A 14,755-nucleotide genomic window follows, 5' to 3' on the forward strand; every position below is an offset into this window, starting at 1 on the left:
CCCCCCAACCCTCACACAGAAGCAGCCATGTGCTGGAACGGCTTTGGGGGCATGGCCGGACCTGCCACTCAGCAGGGTGCAGACGCAGTTCTCCTAGCCCACCGCCCACCCTACAGGGCAACAACGGCTGCCAGGTTATCCCAGCCAGAGCAGGGGAGCCCCCCATACCCAGCTGCTTCCAGAGGAGTCAGACCCCACGACTCCCACAAGTGGGCTCCCTCCACCCAGCCCAGGCCTCACACCCACCTTGCCCCCCCTTCCAGCCCAGGGTACCCCCCAGCTGCTCTGGGGCCCTGAGCTGCACCTCCTCAGGCCTGGGGCCCTGCCCTCTGCCCCAAGTCCCCCTATATCCCAACCTGCCCCCCCTGCTCCAATACAAGGCTCTGCCCATGAGGCCCTCCCAGACTCTGCCCCAGCCCCCCCATATCCCAGCCTCCCCCCTTCCTGGGGCCCTCAGATCCAAGGCTCTGCCCATGAGGCCCCCCCTGCCCCCCAGGGCCCTCAGCCCCCACCCCGCCTGAGATCCAAGGCTCTGCCCATGAGGCCCTCCCAGCCTCTGCCCCAAGCCCCCCTATATCCCAACCTGCCCCCCCTGCTCCAATGAGGCCCTCCCAGACTCTGCCCCCCCCCCCGGGGCCCTCAGCCCCCACCCCGCCTCAGAGCCAAGGCTCCGCCCATGAGGCCCTCCCAGGCCCCGCCCACTGCACCAAGTCCCGCCCCCAACTGCCCCCTCCCGAAAAGGGAGTGGCCACATGGCTCAGCCCCTCCCCCCCGGGGGAGGGGAAGAGCGGGAGTGATCACGTAGTGCAAGGCCCTGCTAGGGGCGAGGAGAGTCACGTGGGCGCGTTCTCGCGGCTGCGCAAAACGCGGCGGCCGGTCGCCATTTTCCCCGGCTCGGCGCGCGGGGGGAGTAGGGAAGGAAGCGGCGGCCATTTTGTTTTCAGCGCTCGAGCGTGAGTGCAGCGGGGAGCGGGCGGAGGGGACGGAGCCCCACGGAGCCAGCCCCGCGCCCCACCCCCGCCCCGCAGCCCCGCCCGGAGTCCTGGCGACCGTCTGCTTCGGTGACAGAGGGGCCCCGGGGGCAGGGAGAGCGGGGGAGGGGCCCGGCTGAGGCGGGGGTTACGCGGTGCTGTGATCACGGTGTGGGGAGGAGGGGGCTGGCCCCGCCCGGCGACTCCTCCCTGGAGCGGGGCCCGGGCAGTGTCACGGCCGGGGCGGGCTGGGGGCCTGGGGAGATCAGCCCAGCAGAGCCCCCCCCACGCTTGGGGCTAACAGCCTTCCCGCCCTGCGAGCCCGGCGTGGGGCCGGGAACCGGGGCTCGCGAGGCCGGGCCTCCCTGACACCCCCCGAGCCGGGCGTGGGGCCGGGAACCGGGGCTCGCTAGGCCGGACCTCCCTGACACCCCCCGAGCCCGGCGTGGGGCCGGGAACCGGGGCTCGCGAGGTCGGGCCTCCCTGACACCCCCCGAGCCGGGCGTGGGGCCGGGAACCGGGGCTCGCGAGGCCGGGCCTCCCTGACACCCCCCCCCCGTTGCAAGCTGCGCTGTGCAGGGGGCTCCGCAGCTCCCCCCCTTGCGCCTCATCTCGGTGGCTCAGGGCGCTGCCGTGCTGGGACGAGCTCCCCGCATTAGGTGTGTGGCTAATAATAAAGCTCAATGGCTGACGCGGGTCCGACCTTCCCTCGGGTATCGATGTCAGCCTCCCTTGGTGGCCAGAATCTCTCTCGGGCTTGGGGCCCTGGCCGGGCAGTGGTTCAAAAGGCACTAACTAAATACCAGCTTTGTTGCTGTTGTTCCCTGCCCACTGGGATGGGGATTTTTTGTTGGAGAACCACGTTAGGCGGTCTGTGAACTGCCTGTTCAGACGCTGGGGTTGTGGGGAAGTAAGTATCTGAGCGCATCCCCGATCTGAAAATGGATATAACTGTACCGCTGCTCTCAAAGACTATCCCTGTCCAAGCAAGCGATGGACGTCACTAGTGTTTCTGACTGCTGGTGTGTTCGGCTGCAGCGTGGATGGGCCCATAACTGCTCTATAAACAGCAGGAATGTTGAATAAGGTCATAATGTGTTTGGTGTGCAGTTGCGGGGCATAGCCCCCTTCCCTGGGCCATCAGCCTAGTGCTTGGCACACCTAATACCTGTGCTGTGCAGGGGCTGCTTGCAGAGGAGGGAGCATTGGCGTAATTTGGCTAGGGTCTGACAACTGATGTCACAGTTCCAACTGAGGTAATAACTTGGATAGAGGAAATATTGCATCCAGAGCCTTAATGCCTAGTGCAGTGGTTCTCAAACTTCCGTACTGGTTGACCCCTTTCACAAAGCAACCCCCCGTTATAAGTTAAAAACACTTTTTTTATATATTTAACACCATTATAAATGCTGGAAGCAAAGCGGGGTTTGAGGTGGAGGCTGACAGCTTGTGACCCCCATGTAATAATCTCACGGCCCCTTGAGGGGTCCCAACCCCCAGTTTGAGAACCCTCAGCCTAGTGTATCAGAAACTGAATCCAGAATCAGAAAGATTAATTCCTACTGCTCTCCTGCTTAGAAAAACATAACCTCATTGAAACCAGCCAGTTAGAAATGATCTTCACCAGGCTGTTAATGGCATACGTAGGTGAGATCTTCACTGAAAGTGGAATTTAATGTTTCTGTGGCATTAACCTGACACACAGTTGAGAGATGAGATAGCATAACTCAACTAGTTTACTGAAACTTACCTTTTAGGATGTTTTGTGATGCTATGAAATGCACTGCTAGCACAGTCACATCCATGATTTACATGGTTCTTGGCTGTCTCCACACACACAAGTTTGGCATGGAAAATCTAGCCAAATAATTTCATGGGCTCAGTTCTTCTTACTAAATCTGGCTATTGTTTGTTTCAGACGATCGTGATCTGAAGATGGCTGCACAGTCAGCGCCGAAGGTTGTGCTAAAGAGCACCACCAAGATGTCTCTGAACGAGCGGTGAGGAAGCCAACAGCAACTTCAGCTCATAAGAAATTTTTACTTAATTGTCACTGTGTCCAGTGTCCAAAACCGACATGGTTTCTGCCCTGTTTTAACCTACCTAAAAAAGAAGCAGGTGGCTATGCACCTCTGTCTTAAGCTGCAACAAATGTGGTACACGAGGTTAAAAGGGCAATTATTTTGGAGGATTTTGTCAGTAGCTGTTAATATTAAACTATATGAGACGTAAATGTGGTGGGATGTCTTATTAAAAAAAGAGAAACCTCGCACCCTCCCTTTTTCTTCCACGTTTTTACATTTTATATAGTTGACCACTGCAGCATGGTAGCATGTTACCGAAGCTGCAGAAGGCTTGCTGCTTTGTCCAAGGGAGACACACGCATGTGGTCTGGCCTGTAAGAGGCATGCAGCAGGCCACCAAACCAGCCCAGAGGCCCTTTAACAATGTTCTTGGGCCTTGTAAGAGGCAAATGCTTTGCTTCATCTCCATCGCTTTCCTTTCTTGGCACTGCTTCTTTTTATTTCCTCTCTTAAAGAGCCCTCTGCTCTTTCATGCCATTAAGCTTTTGCAAATCTATAGTGATGAACTAACAGTGAAGCTTCTGTTCATATTTCACTTTCTCACTAACTCACTCTCCGATTAAATGTTAATATCATTAAGCCAAGGAGAAATGAAGCCGTTTACTTGCAGTCCCTATTCCAGTGTTCACTGCAGTGAACAGTAGTCTTAGCCAGTGCTTGTGATTTATGGCCGGGCAGGCAGATCATTAGGTACAGTACAGGGGAGTTACCTGCCTGTTAATTTTGTTAGTTCCAGCCAGACCACATTGAGCACTTTGTAGTGCTTAATTTCACTGTAATTTGTAGCTATTAGGATACTGTAGACACTGATTACTGGTGAGGAAGCCTACGTTCCTGGTGGTATGTTCACACCACATAATTTTTAAAGGCAGAAAATCCCTAATGCACCAAAGAAATTCCCAGATGCCAACAAAATTGTAGTCTAAACGAATGCACTCATATGGTGGCATCTTTTATCGTGATAGAACTGTCCTCCTTATAAGTATTATGCCAGACGCTTGGTTTTCTGTTGTCAGAGTGATGCGACTCATAAATATGCTTACTGCCCTCAAACTATTAAACAGTTTCCCCCCTAAACTATCTGTCTTGGCTTTTGCAGTCAGATTTCAGTTTGCTTTCCTGTTTCGTTGTAATGTCTTCTCCTGTCTCTCATGGCCATTTCTGCTTGTTGCTTGTTTTTCATAACTTCTTTCACCTTTAAAAGCAATAACTTAAAACTTTATCACTTTTGAATTAATATGTTGCACTTATCCAAATCTGCATTTCCTATTCTAGCACGTTTGTGGAAAACGAGGAATACATAACTCGCATATGACATGATCTAAGTGTGCCACTTTTTACATAAAGTTCATGGGATCTGGAGCTCCAGTCTTGAGAGCCATGAAATGCCATAAATGTTTGTAATAAAACTTTATTTAAACATCCATTTTGTTCGACCTTGAAGCTTTACTAATATGCTGAAGAACAAACAGCCGATGCCAGTGAATATTCGGGCTACCATGCAGCAGCAGCAGCAACTGGCCAGTGCCAGAAACAGAAGACTGGCCCAGCAGATGGAGAATAGACCTTCTGTTCAGGCTGCCTTGAAGCTTAAGCAGGTGAGAGAAAGTGTCCTATTCCACTGCAGACAGTTGATGATGCCTGTCAGCAGCTGGTGGCTTTTCAGGATATGAGAATTTTTCAAGATGTCACTTGAAAGTAAGAGCTGAGAATGTTTGGAGGGACTTCAAGAGAATTTCAGATTGTCACTGCAGATAAGTAATGCTTTATAGGTTGTTAATACCGTTTAGTTCAGTTAGTCTGTCATGTCTTCTGTTGGCTATTGTTTGTTTAAATCTCCTCCTTTGCTGTTTTTCCAGAAGAGAGGACAACCTGAAATTTCACAGCTTTTTCCCTCTCCCCCACCTAAATGGTCTGATTCCAGTTTTCTGGATCTGCTGAATTCTTAATGCCTTAATCTAGCTGCTTTCACATTGCAACATGTTAGCTCTTGTTCCCTGTTAGTGCCTTTTTTTTTTTGAGGGGGCGGGGTCTGCCTGTTTTTTTCCCCTTGTTTTATGCTATTGCCAGCAGTTGTCTGAACAAGAACTACATGAACTAAAAATGAGTTCTTGGTTTCTTGTACATTCTTGCTAAAGTAACAAGAATCTTACTATTCCTGTTATCCACATAGACTGACCAGAGCTGTATGCTACTGAGCAGCCCAAAAGTTGGCTTCCACTTGAAGGTCCAGTGTGGAACAGCACATCTGAGCACAGTGTATTCATATTGAGTTGTACATCACATTTAAATAGTACCTGTGCATTGCTCTGTGCTCAGTGAATGGGGTCTGCTAGATGTGAGCCCTCGTTGATAAGATAGTGATTAGAGTATGGTGCCTAAGAGGCAATTAGCTATGTTACTGTGCCAAAGTGCTTCTTATCAGAGTATCTCAAACTGTAAAGAACGCAACGTGCTGTATAACTGTCTGTTAGTACAGAGAGAGACTTGGAGAGTTTCTCTTGAAATTTGTGTATGTATGGTCCATGGAAATAATTAAAACATGGGTCTGGATGGTAGCAGCCCTGCATGACTCGAATACAGTAGTCATTAAATATAATCCAAGACATCTTTGGGCACACTAGGAGAGAACTGTGGAAGGTTCCTATTTGAGTGGCTTTGTCACGTAACTACAATCTTTATCTGACTCTTGTGCTGGAGTTTGGTGTGTGTTCTTTCATGAAAAGGAATGTAACTGCATTGCACTCAGAGCCCAGGAGCCTGCTGTTCCTAAAATCAGAACCAGGTGCTAGTAAGAGAAACTTTCTGTCTGGAGCTTCTAAACAAAAGCTCTATATATGAATAATTTATGGTTTCCACAGAAAGGGTTTATAGTATAATCTCATAAGGGCTTCACTAGTGATATAAAAGGATAGACAATTCTCATTTCATAAAGTACATTGTTCCCTTTGTTTGCGGAGTCAGTGAGTGGCTGAATCTGTGTGAGGAAAATATAGACCCTTTCACTTCACTTCACTGGCACCTGTTTCACTTTTTCATTGGAACCATGTGCACACACATGCACACATACACGCTATCTTTTAGGATTGAACACGGTTCTGGATCTTGCCCCGCAGTTCAAGATCAAAATGTATGTTGGGTTTGAGGTTCATGTTGGAACTTCCGATGGAAAAGAAGGTAGAGCACAGCTCCTTCTCAGTCAGCGTAGGTTACGGGGGGTCCAGAGCTGCCTGTCGAGCCTCTAATGCCATTTCTCGTGTTGAGGAACTTGGGCTGCATTGAGGAGCGTTATGGAAATGCGTACAAGTAAATCTCATGTGGAGGTAGAGCCAGCAGATCAAGTGAAGCATTGCATACTAGGACTCGTGGCCTGTATGGTTCACACCTCCTTATTAAAGATGACAGCTGCAATGTGTTCCTCTGGGAAAATTTGGGGACTCTAGTTTAGTAGTGTTGGGTTGCTCTTCAGCAGTCATCACCAATTGACTTTGGAAGGTCTATTCGCTGGTACGTAGGGGAGCAGGGACTGTTCCTCTGGAGGAGCATCCTGTGAAGAATATTAGGGTCTTCTGCACCATTAGAGAGGCCATGCAGTCACAGCTATGAACTTTCAAACTCACCACCCACCCCACTTCACTCAGGACAGCACCATTTCCCCTAATGCATGACCATCCCTTCCTGTGTTTCACCAAGTGCCAGCCAGTGTGCTTCAGTGTCGTATTCCAATTCAAATAGTACAAGGGGCAGGTTTGGCTGCACAGGGTAAAGAGTTGGGTGTTGTAGACCTGTTGTGGTTCATCTAAAAGCTGTTATACAGCCTAAAACTGTGAAATGCCTGAAATCTTAACGATTGTACTCGAAGACAGCAGGTATCTAACAGCATTCTAGCCCCTGCTGGCCACTCTCCAGAGAAGTTGGGCGAAAGCAGCTTTAAAATTTGTTTGACACAAAGAACCAAATGTATGGTATAGCGCAAACAAATCCCCAAATTAAGCCCAAAATATATTGGGCTGTGTGGTATAAACTGGGTCTAAGTGTTTCCTTAACTGCCTTGAACTGAGTTATCCGTCATTTGAGAGGAGAAAACAATCTTGGTCTTAACTCTGAATTTCTTGGCTCTTGTGGTTTTTAAGTTGGAGCTTAATGCAGTTGTTTTGGAGGGGGTGAATACTCTTGTTTGTGCTAGCTTATAAAGACAAATATGGAAGGGTTTAGTCTCTGTCAGTGTCTGGGGAAATCTAGACATAAGATTGTTCCAGTGAGATCACTGGATTTGAAACTTTGGGCATATAATTATCAGAGGCTGAGTGCACAAGTCTCCTGGCTGTAGACAATATAACTTTTTCTCTAGGCGTTTGCAGCAGGCTCATCACTAGTGCCTGAGCACCTTTCTTAAAGGGAAGGCTACAGCCCCCCTTGGGGATTAGATGTCTGTTTCACTTCCTAGCTGGGCTTACACTTGACAGACTGGCCCTCTCTAGACAAGATCTTTCTTGAGACCTAAATACTTTGCAGTGGGCCTTGGGCCCTGAATAGATTCTGCTTCCTCCTTTGCTGGTGGAGGTATCTGATTCCATCTATGCCAGTTGCATGATAACTCCCTGATAGCTACATGACTTTCCTGTTTTTAAAAAAACTTTCATTCCAGAAGAGCTTAAAGCAGCGCCTGGGTAAAAGTAACATCCAGGCACGATTAGGCCGGCCAGCAGGACCCCTGGCTCGTGGAGCTGTTGGAGGACGAGGGCTACCGATGGGTCAGAGAGGTTTACCACGAGGAGCCATGCGTGGTGGACGTGGAGCGAGGGCGTTGCTGAGAGGAGGCATTCCCCTCAGAGGTGAGTATATTGTTAATAGGGGAAATAAAATATCCCTGGGGGAGGATATTCAATGACTTCTTGTTAAGTTTGACAGCTAGCTTCTTGTTTTGATTACCTGCTTGACTTTTTTTCCTCACCCCATTAAAGGTCAGAGTTTACTTCGGGGAGGACGTGGTGTATCCCCTAGGATGGGCCTGAGAAGAGGTGGCGTTAGAGGCCGTGGTGGACCTGGGAGAGGTGGTCTAGGCAGAGGAGCCATGGGTCGTGGAGGAATTGGTGGCAGAGGTTAGTGTGCTGACATTTGGGAAGGCATGAGGGTATTGTTTAGAGAAGAATCTGAAGCAACCTTTAACTTCCACCTTCTTGGTTAAAATATAATGTATATTAGCACCTGTGAAGTAGAATCTCCACCATAAAGATACACTTGTTTGATACTGTGCTGGATACAAACACATTATATTTTCATTTTCTGAACTGTTGGTTTTAGCAACATTTGTGCTGAAAGGCAAGATCCTAGTTGGTGTCATTGCTTCCCAGAGGGTTCTGGATAGCGGTGGTGAAACTGACCAGAGTCTTGTCAGTATCACACTCCTGCTCTGTGAGGCTTTGAGTAGTGGCAAAGGCACTGGTGCAATTTCTGTACAAACGACTCTGCATTGTTTCACTTTCTAATCAGGAATGAAGTGTAGCCGTCACAACCATATGGTGCTAGAAACACATTCCTTAAGTGAAAGTCTAAATTATGCAGAAACTGAGGGCTTAGGCCTCCAACCTCAACAGGGAAGTGTCCTACTTGCTCCTTAAGTGGAAGTTTTTCAGGCCCTGGTTTTATTAGTTCACTGGGAGTTTGAAATGGAATCTGTTCCTTAAATACTCAATCCTTTTCAGAGTGCAAAGTATTAAATTACAACAGTCCCCAAACGGGATTGGCACTAGAACAAATGTAGGCTGCAATCGCAGCTGACCTAGTGGAATCATTAATGCCCAAACTAGAGAATTCTCAAATGGGACATTACAGCGATCAGAGCTCACTGAGCCACATGCTGTGGCTTTTTATTTTAGCAAAAGGCCCATTGATTTCTTTGCAGCACCTGTGTTCCTAGATGCGGGGGCAAATGGCAGGTAAGAACCTACAACTTCCTTGCTTTTGTGAATTAATATTGGAGATTAAACATTATTTCCTAGTCTTCCTTGTAGAATGACATTAATTCAGTCCTAGTGGGTTCTAATGCCGAAACAGGTCCCTCAGAACTAGTTTGACACCTAATGTAAAATTGGTGGGATATGGATATGTATTGAGCAAGCTTATTCCTAATTGTTAATGGCATTGCTGCTTTCTCTAAAGCTCAGTAGGAAGGGTGGTGGGGAATAAATGCTGATTATACTTGGCTAGTAATTGTCTGATGCATCAAGGCACTAATGTGTGTTAGGGATTAATGCCAGGCTAAAATGGTACCAAGCAATCTAAAGTGTACCATGGGGCTGCCCTATAGACCCTGCCTTGATGCTGATGGGCACGCACAGCCCTGTACAAGACTGCAACTTCAAACGCCATCTCAGGCAGTGGAGTCTTCGCTACGTTTAAAAGTACATACACTGTATGGAGTTCCAGCACTGTATGGGCTGCCACTGTCTCCCAGAGGGACACAGGATCGTTAGTGCTTTGATATGTAACAGGTATACAAAAAATAGTCCACACCAACTGTTGGGTCTGCTTTGGCTCAGCTGCAAAAAAAACATACTTTAAGTCTCGCTCAATAATTCTTGATTACTGGCATTGCAATAGCAGGGTCTGGTGCAACACTAGATTATTTATACTTGTTCAAAGGAGAAAACTTCCTGTTTAATGTGACACATAGTCTGTAACTTGCCCACAAGTAGGAAGTCATTAGTTCTCATACTACGTAAAGTAGACGCGTGTATTTAGAGTGCAGTAAACATGTGGTGCTTTACAAAATGGGTTTAAAGAAAAGGTCTCCACTCCCAAGAGTTTGGTGTGATTCAGATAAACTTGCCTATAGCTCAGGGAAACATGAGAAGCTCTGTAAGAAGGAGACAGAGATGTAGGAAGGTTCATGAAAGTGGGTTTAAAGGAGGAAAAGAGGGTGCTTGTCACACCGGAGGAAGGAAACTATCCCATGCACAGGGTTGGGGGCAGTGTGGGAGTAATAGGATATGGATATGGAAGAGTATAATGAGGTTGGAGGATGAACCGAGAGCAGAGATACTGTGGGGAGACAGTTGTCCAGAGATTTGAATAGACACTTGATGCACAAGGAGAGACACTACCAGGGGAGTGACTTGACCAAGGGGCTGATCTGGTCAGTAGCAGAAGCGGCACCGTTGGCTACCAGCTGTCTCCACCTTGTACGTGGCTCTCTCGCATACCACGTAGTGCACAGTGTGCCACTCGGTGGTCTCTACATTGAGCACTGTTATGTACCTGAGTGGCTTCTTCAGCGGACTGGCCACCCAGCCGTTGCCTTGCCTAGGTAGTATGGGGTGGCAAGTTGAGGGCGCACGGGCAGCTGTAGCTAAACTCTCATTGGTGGGATTAGGTCAGATCCTTAATGTTTGTTGCTCCCTCTGTCCGAGTCTGGCGGTGCATTCCAGTGTGGTGTGTAACTGTAATCTTGTTTCACTGTAAGGTCGTGGCATGGCCGGCCGGGGAAGAGGGGGCTTCGGTGGTCGTGGCAGAGGCAGAGGACGAGGAAGAGGGTCTGCACGTCCTGCGTTGACCAAGGAACAACTGGACAACCAATTAGATGCTTACATGTCTAAAACAAAAGGACACCTCGATGCTGAGCTGGATGCTTACATGGCTCAGACAGATCCAGAAACTAATGACTGAAGGTCCTTCTGATAGACTCTCATTGAAGTTAATGTGTATGTCAATGCCCATAAGCTAAAAATGGAAAAACCTGATTCATGCTGGAAGGACCTGCAGGAACAGGGGCAGCCCTGTTCTACCAAGAGATCAGATTTTAGTGTGTTCCTCTTACATTTTGATACTATATGTTGTATGAAACCTTTTTTGGATTGTTTTTTATAATTTTTCCTAACTACTCTGAACATGAATGTGACAGACGAGCTGCAGATACAGCCACTGACCTCAGTGCAGGGGTGTGCTCAGCACGCCAGCCTGGCTGCGATGGCACACTAAGTTCCTTTGTGTTTATGAAGGGAAAATGCTGCATGTATGCCACAATCTGTGCTTTTTTAGGGGAAGTGCTCGTTGGTGCTGAACACAAGCTGTGGGATCACATGGTTATACGTGCCTCTTACTCTCCATGGTTTGTTTCAGGATAGGAGTTGATCCCATAGTGTGGCTAAAGGGTAAATATCCACATTTGCAGTTTTATTGTTGCAATAACTCATTTGAAGTAAACATACCAAAACATCTCCCTCCAGGACTTGCCTAATCAATCAAATTCAGGTTAAGGAAGATAGACATGTCAATCTTTTATTTTGTACCAAAAGTTCATCCCCACTGGTTGCTAGCATTCTAACGGTAGTACAGAGAGGATTTTCCAGGTTAAAGGCTGTTTTTCAGATAAAATTTGAATTTATTTTGTATCATGTTTGAAGGGATGGCACTCTAATGGCTTCTGTGTACCAAAATCTAGAAAAAGAACTAGCTTCTGTTTTAAGGATCTTGAAATAAGCACATTAATGATGTCTGAAAGAAAATCATGGGTAGAATAGCCTCTCCAAAATCCTGGGTCCAAAATTGGTTTTATCAACAAGTGCTGTTACCTTCCAGTGTAACCAAAACTGAATTTTCAATCCAGACCAACTTTGGTGGCTTCTGTGGTGCATTTAACCTAGGTTGGCTTTAGAAGTTGAGAAGGGGTTTGCTTTCCCCCCCCCCACCCCCCACCCCCCGAAGATTTAAGTTCAACCATCCTGTGAACTGTTCCAGTTTCAATGGAATCTTGTATTTCTCGTTCGTTGTGACAAAGGAGAAACGATTATAAAAACAATATGTGGACTTTGTGGATTTTTTTAAATGCAGTAAGTTGTAAGAATGGTATTCTCAAGCATTAATTGTTGATCGTAAACTCTGTGGGATGACTTTTCTAGTGGGTATGAGAAGACAGTGAACGATCATCCTCTCCTGAATGGAACATCACAACTACGGTTAGAACAGCTTCCTCTCCACTGGCTGGCAGTCCATTATAGCTGGTATTTCATCTAAATCCCCAGTTCTCATGGTGTAGATTGGAGGGTGGGGGACTGCCTGGTCCTCCCTGCCTCCAAACCTTTGTTATGCATGCTGTTGCTTATCTAGGGCTCCCAGCTAATTTGTACAGGGCATCCTTGATGTTTGACTTACGAGACAAACAACACTTGCAATGTTTCTGAGTTGACACCCTGATTCAACTTATGACAATTGGTTTTGACTGTACAATGCTCAGTCCCGCAATGGAGTGGATTGCGGTTACAATGTTTCAACTCACCACACAATTTTCAGGAGCCAATTGTGGGTAAGTCCCAGGACTTCCTATATACAAGTTCAAAGAAGGAAACTGACATTTCTGCTCAACTTTCCTTGATTATCTCTGTGTGTCTGGCTGTGATAATTACTATAGTATGCAAGGGCATTCAGACTGCCAACTACCTTTTCACACGCATTAATGCTGTGATGTAACTTAGCGTTTGCACTTTCAACAAGGATCTGCTTTTCTAGTGTGGCCAGTAGATTTCAGTACTGCTATAGGATGTTTCTTCCCTAAGCTCCAGTTATCTTCCTCTTGAAAATACTGTCCCCATAACTCCTGCTGCCAGTGCTTTAAGGTTGCCAGTTGAAGATATATCATTTTTAAACAAGTATCTTAATCGTTCATTAAAGGGACATGAGGTACTAACACAGTCCCCAACACTTATGTTGTGTTAATTTTCCTCCTTTTGGGTGGCAGAGACTGCAGGAGAGGGTTAGGTGCAGACATCACAGCATGCTGCTGCTTCAGGAATGGGCATATGAAACCTGAAAGATTAAAGTGACTGGGTTATGAGAAGGGGGACGCTACAAATAAGACATCAAACTCTTTCGTGTTGTCTATTTACTGTGCTGCGTCCAGGCTTATTGTTTGAACAGAAAAATGTTTGCCTTGTTCCCTTAAATTATTTGAACGCTGAGCTGAAATACTCCATGAACAGAAAGGAACCTAGGCTTCAGACCAACAATACCGTGCATGCAAAGCAAGCCCCGGCACTACCCAGGTTCTCTGTACATCTCAATTTAAACACTGAAATGCTGAATGAGCTTGCCTGACTTATTCCAGTCACTAGGTGCTGCTGCAGCTCTGCCAGTCGTCTTACATGTAAGAAGGCCTTCTCGAAGCTTGTTCCAGCCAAATTTTCCCCACATCTCTGGCTTTCTGAACAGTGTTTTGTGGTGGATTGAGCTCATAAGACACACATCATCCTCCCCCTCCATATATCACACCAGTGCCTTCAAACTGATAGAGTAAATTCACCTACCTGGAACTAATGCGAGACTTTACTGGGTATTTTTAGTTTTCTTTTGAGAAGGCTCCAAGTGAGGGGGGGGGGCGTGTTTGGCAGGGAAAAGGGCTTGCTAATGGGCTATGGAGCCTCTGGGTCTATGTACAGTGAGAGTCTGCTGAGTAGTTCCAACCACCTATGGGTCTGTCTAGGAGACTGGCAGTCTTAAGAGGGCCCCCAAAGAAGCAATAGGCCTGGGGACTGTTATCCTGGAGGTGTCTTCCTGCAAGGCTGGACCTGCTGCTCCTCTTGTTCTGGGGGTCAGGTTGGCGCTCAGGGCTGCAGCTCTCATCAGCTCTGGCATTTTTTATTTAAAAACAAAGTGAAGTGGGTCCTGCCGGCGGGGCCTAGCTGTTGCTGCATGACCCCCACTCCCGGTGGGGGCCAGGCGGGTAGAGGAACAGCCTTAACTGAGGAACGGCCTGTGGTGCCTAGGAAAGCTGCTGGGTATGGCCCATCGTGCCTTTACTTCTGCATCAGCCTGCGTGTTGGTCACAGACAGGAAGCTGCTATAGGGCAGTGTGGGGCATGCCCTGAGCTCTCCCCAGGGGAAATAGAAACAACCACACAGCTTAGCCTGAGCTAGGAACTCCCAGCCTGGATCAGAGCCGTGGTCCATCTAGTCCTGTATCCCATCTGACAGTGGCCGGTATCGGCTACAGCAAAGGAAAGGTGCAAGAAGACCCAGTGCGGGGCTAACCTCACTAGGACACTTCCCTCCTAACATCCAATAGTTACAGGCTGACTTTGAGGCCAGGAGGGTTTGAAGAACAAGGGTTTTTAATGACAACAGTGGGTCCCTCCACCCTCCAAACATAGGAGAAGCCCTACTGAGCTCCATGGGACTGCTCGTGCATGAGATGGGTCAGCGGGGGCTCAGGGTGCATCCACAGCAGGAAGATAATTCTCACCAGGGCTTAGTTTCACATGTGGTAAAATCCTCGTGAAGACAAGGCAGCTTGTGGTTTTCCCCAGTGCTAGCAGGGTAAGGTAAACCCGAGCGAGAGCCTAACATTTACCTTGAGCTGCTACGTGTTAAATTTACAGTGTGTTGGCTTGGCTTTTACCTCCTCTGTATAATTACCCCAAGGGAGGAACATCCTTTTCTGCCTCAGGAAGACCAGGATTTTGGCCTGACCTGAAGTTCTCCCCCCACAGGCTTGGGAGATAGGTGTGTGATTGTTTTACTGACCTAGCTCTGCTGGTGGAAGCCTTGTTAAATGCATTACTGTGCTGTGCAGATAGAAGCACTTTTAGAGAGACGTAACCGCAGCAAAACCTTCCAGTGCAGCAGTATAACTACCAGTGAAACACCCCCAGGTGTAGACAGACACGCCTGAGTCTATAGCTCTGCCCTTGTCTCACTGCTCTGAAT

At 47.9% G+C, this 14,755-nt stretch overlaps 1 protein-coding gene across 3 annotated transcripts; it reads left to right on the top strand.

Annotated features, from left to right (window-relative positions):
- The first annotated feature begins 888 nt into the window (after nt 1-888).
- Nucleotides 889-11,852, top strand: LOC123351590 (chromatin target of PRMT1). 3 transcript variants are annotated; one of them, XM_044991045.1, is made up of 6 exons: nt 889-953; nt 2,890-2,971; nt 4,500-4,653; nt 7,707-7,890; nt 8,020-8,157; nt 10,521-11,852. In XM_044991045.1, the coding sequence occupies exons 2-6, from the start codon at nt 2,907-2,909 to the stop codon at nt 10,721-10,723; spliced, it is 744 nt and encodes a 247-aa protein (XP_044846980.1). In that variant the 5' UTR covers nt 889-953; nt 2,890-2,906; the 3' UTR covers nt 10,724-11,852. The 3 variants fall into 3 exon arrangements, with proteins under 3 accessions (XP_044846980.1, XP_044846977.1, XP_044846979.1); XM_044991042.1 differs by having other exon boundaries at nt 891-953; nt 7,704-7,890; XM_044991044.1 differs by lacking the exon at nt 889-953 and adding an exon at nt 1,043-1,061 and having other exon boundaries at nt 7,704-7,890.
- Nucleotides 11,853-14,755: the final 2,903 nt, after the last annotated feature.

This window comes from Mauremys mutica, chromosome 17, assembly GCF_020497125.1.
Source record: "Mauremys mutica isolate MM-2020 ecotype Southern chromosome 17, ASM2049712v1, whole genome shotgun sequence".
In the NCBI taxonomy this organism is placed as follows: domain Eukaryota; kingdom Metazoa; phylum Chordata; order Testudines; family Geoemydidae; genus Mauremys; species Mauremys mutica.

Coding starts and splice junctions, on each gene's coding strand:
- LOC123351590 (XM_044991042.1), top strand. CDS start 2,907: ATGGCTGCACAGTCAGCGCCGAAGGTTGTGCTAAAGAGCACCACCAAG. Junction 7,891..8,019: donor AGGAGGCATTCCCCTCAGAG/GTGAGTATATTG, acceptor ACCCCATTAAAG/GTCAGAGTTTACTTCGGGGA. Junction 8,158..10,520: donor TGGAGGAATTGGTGGCAGAG/GTTAGTGTGCTG, acceptor TTTCACTGTAAG/GTCGTGGCATGGCCGGCCGG.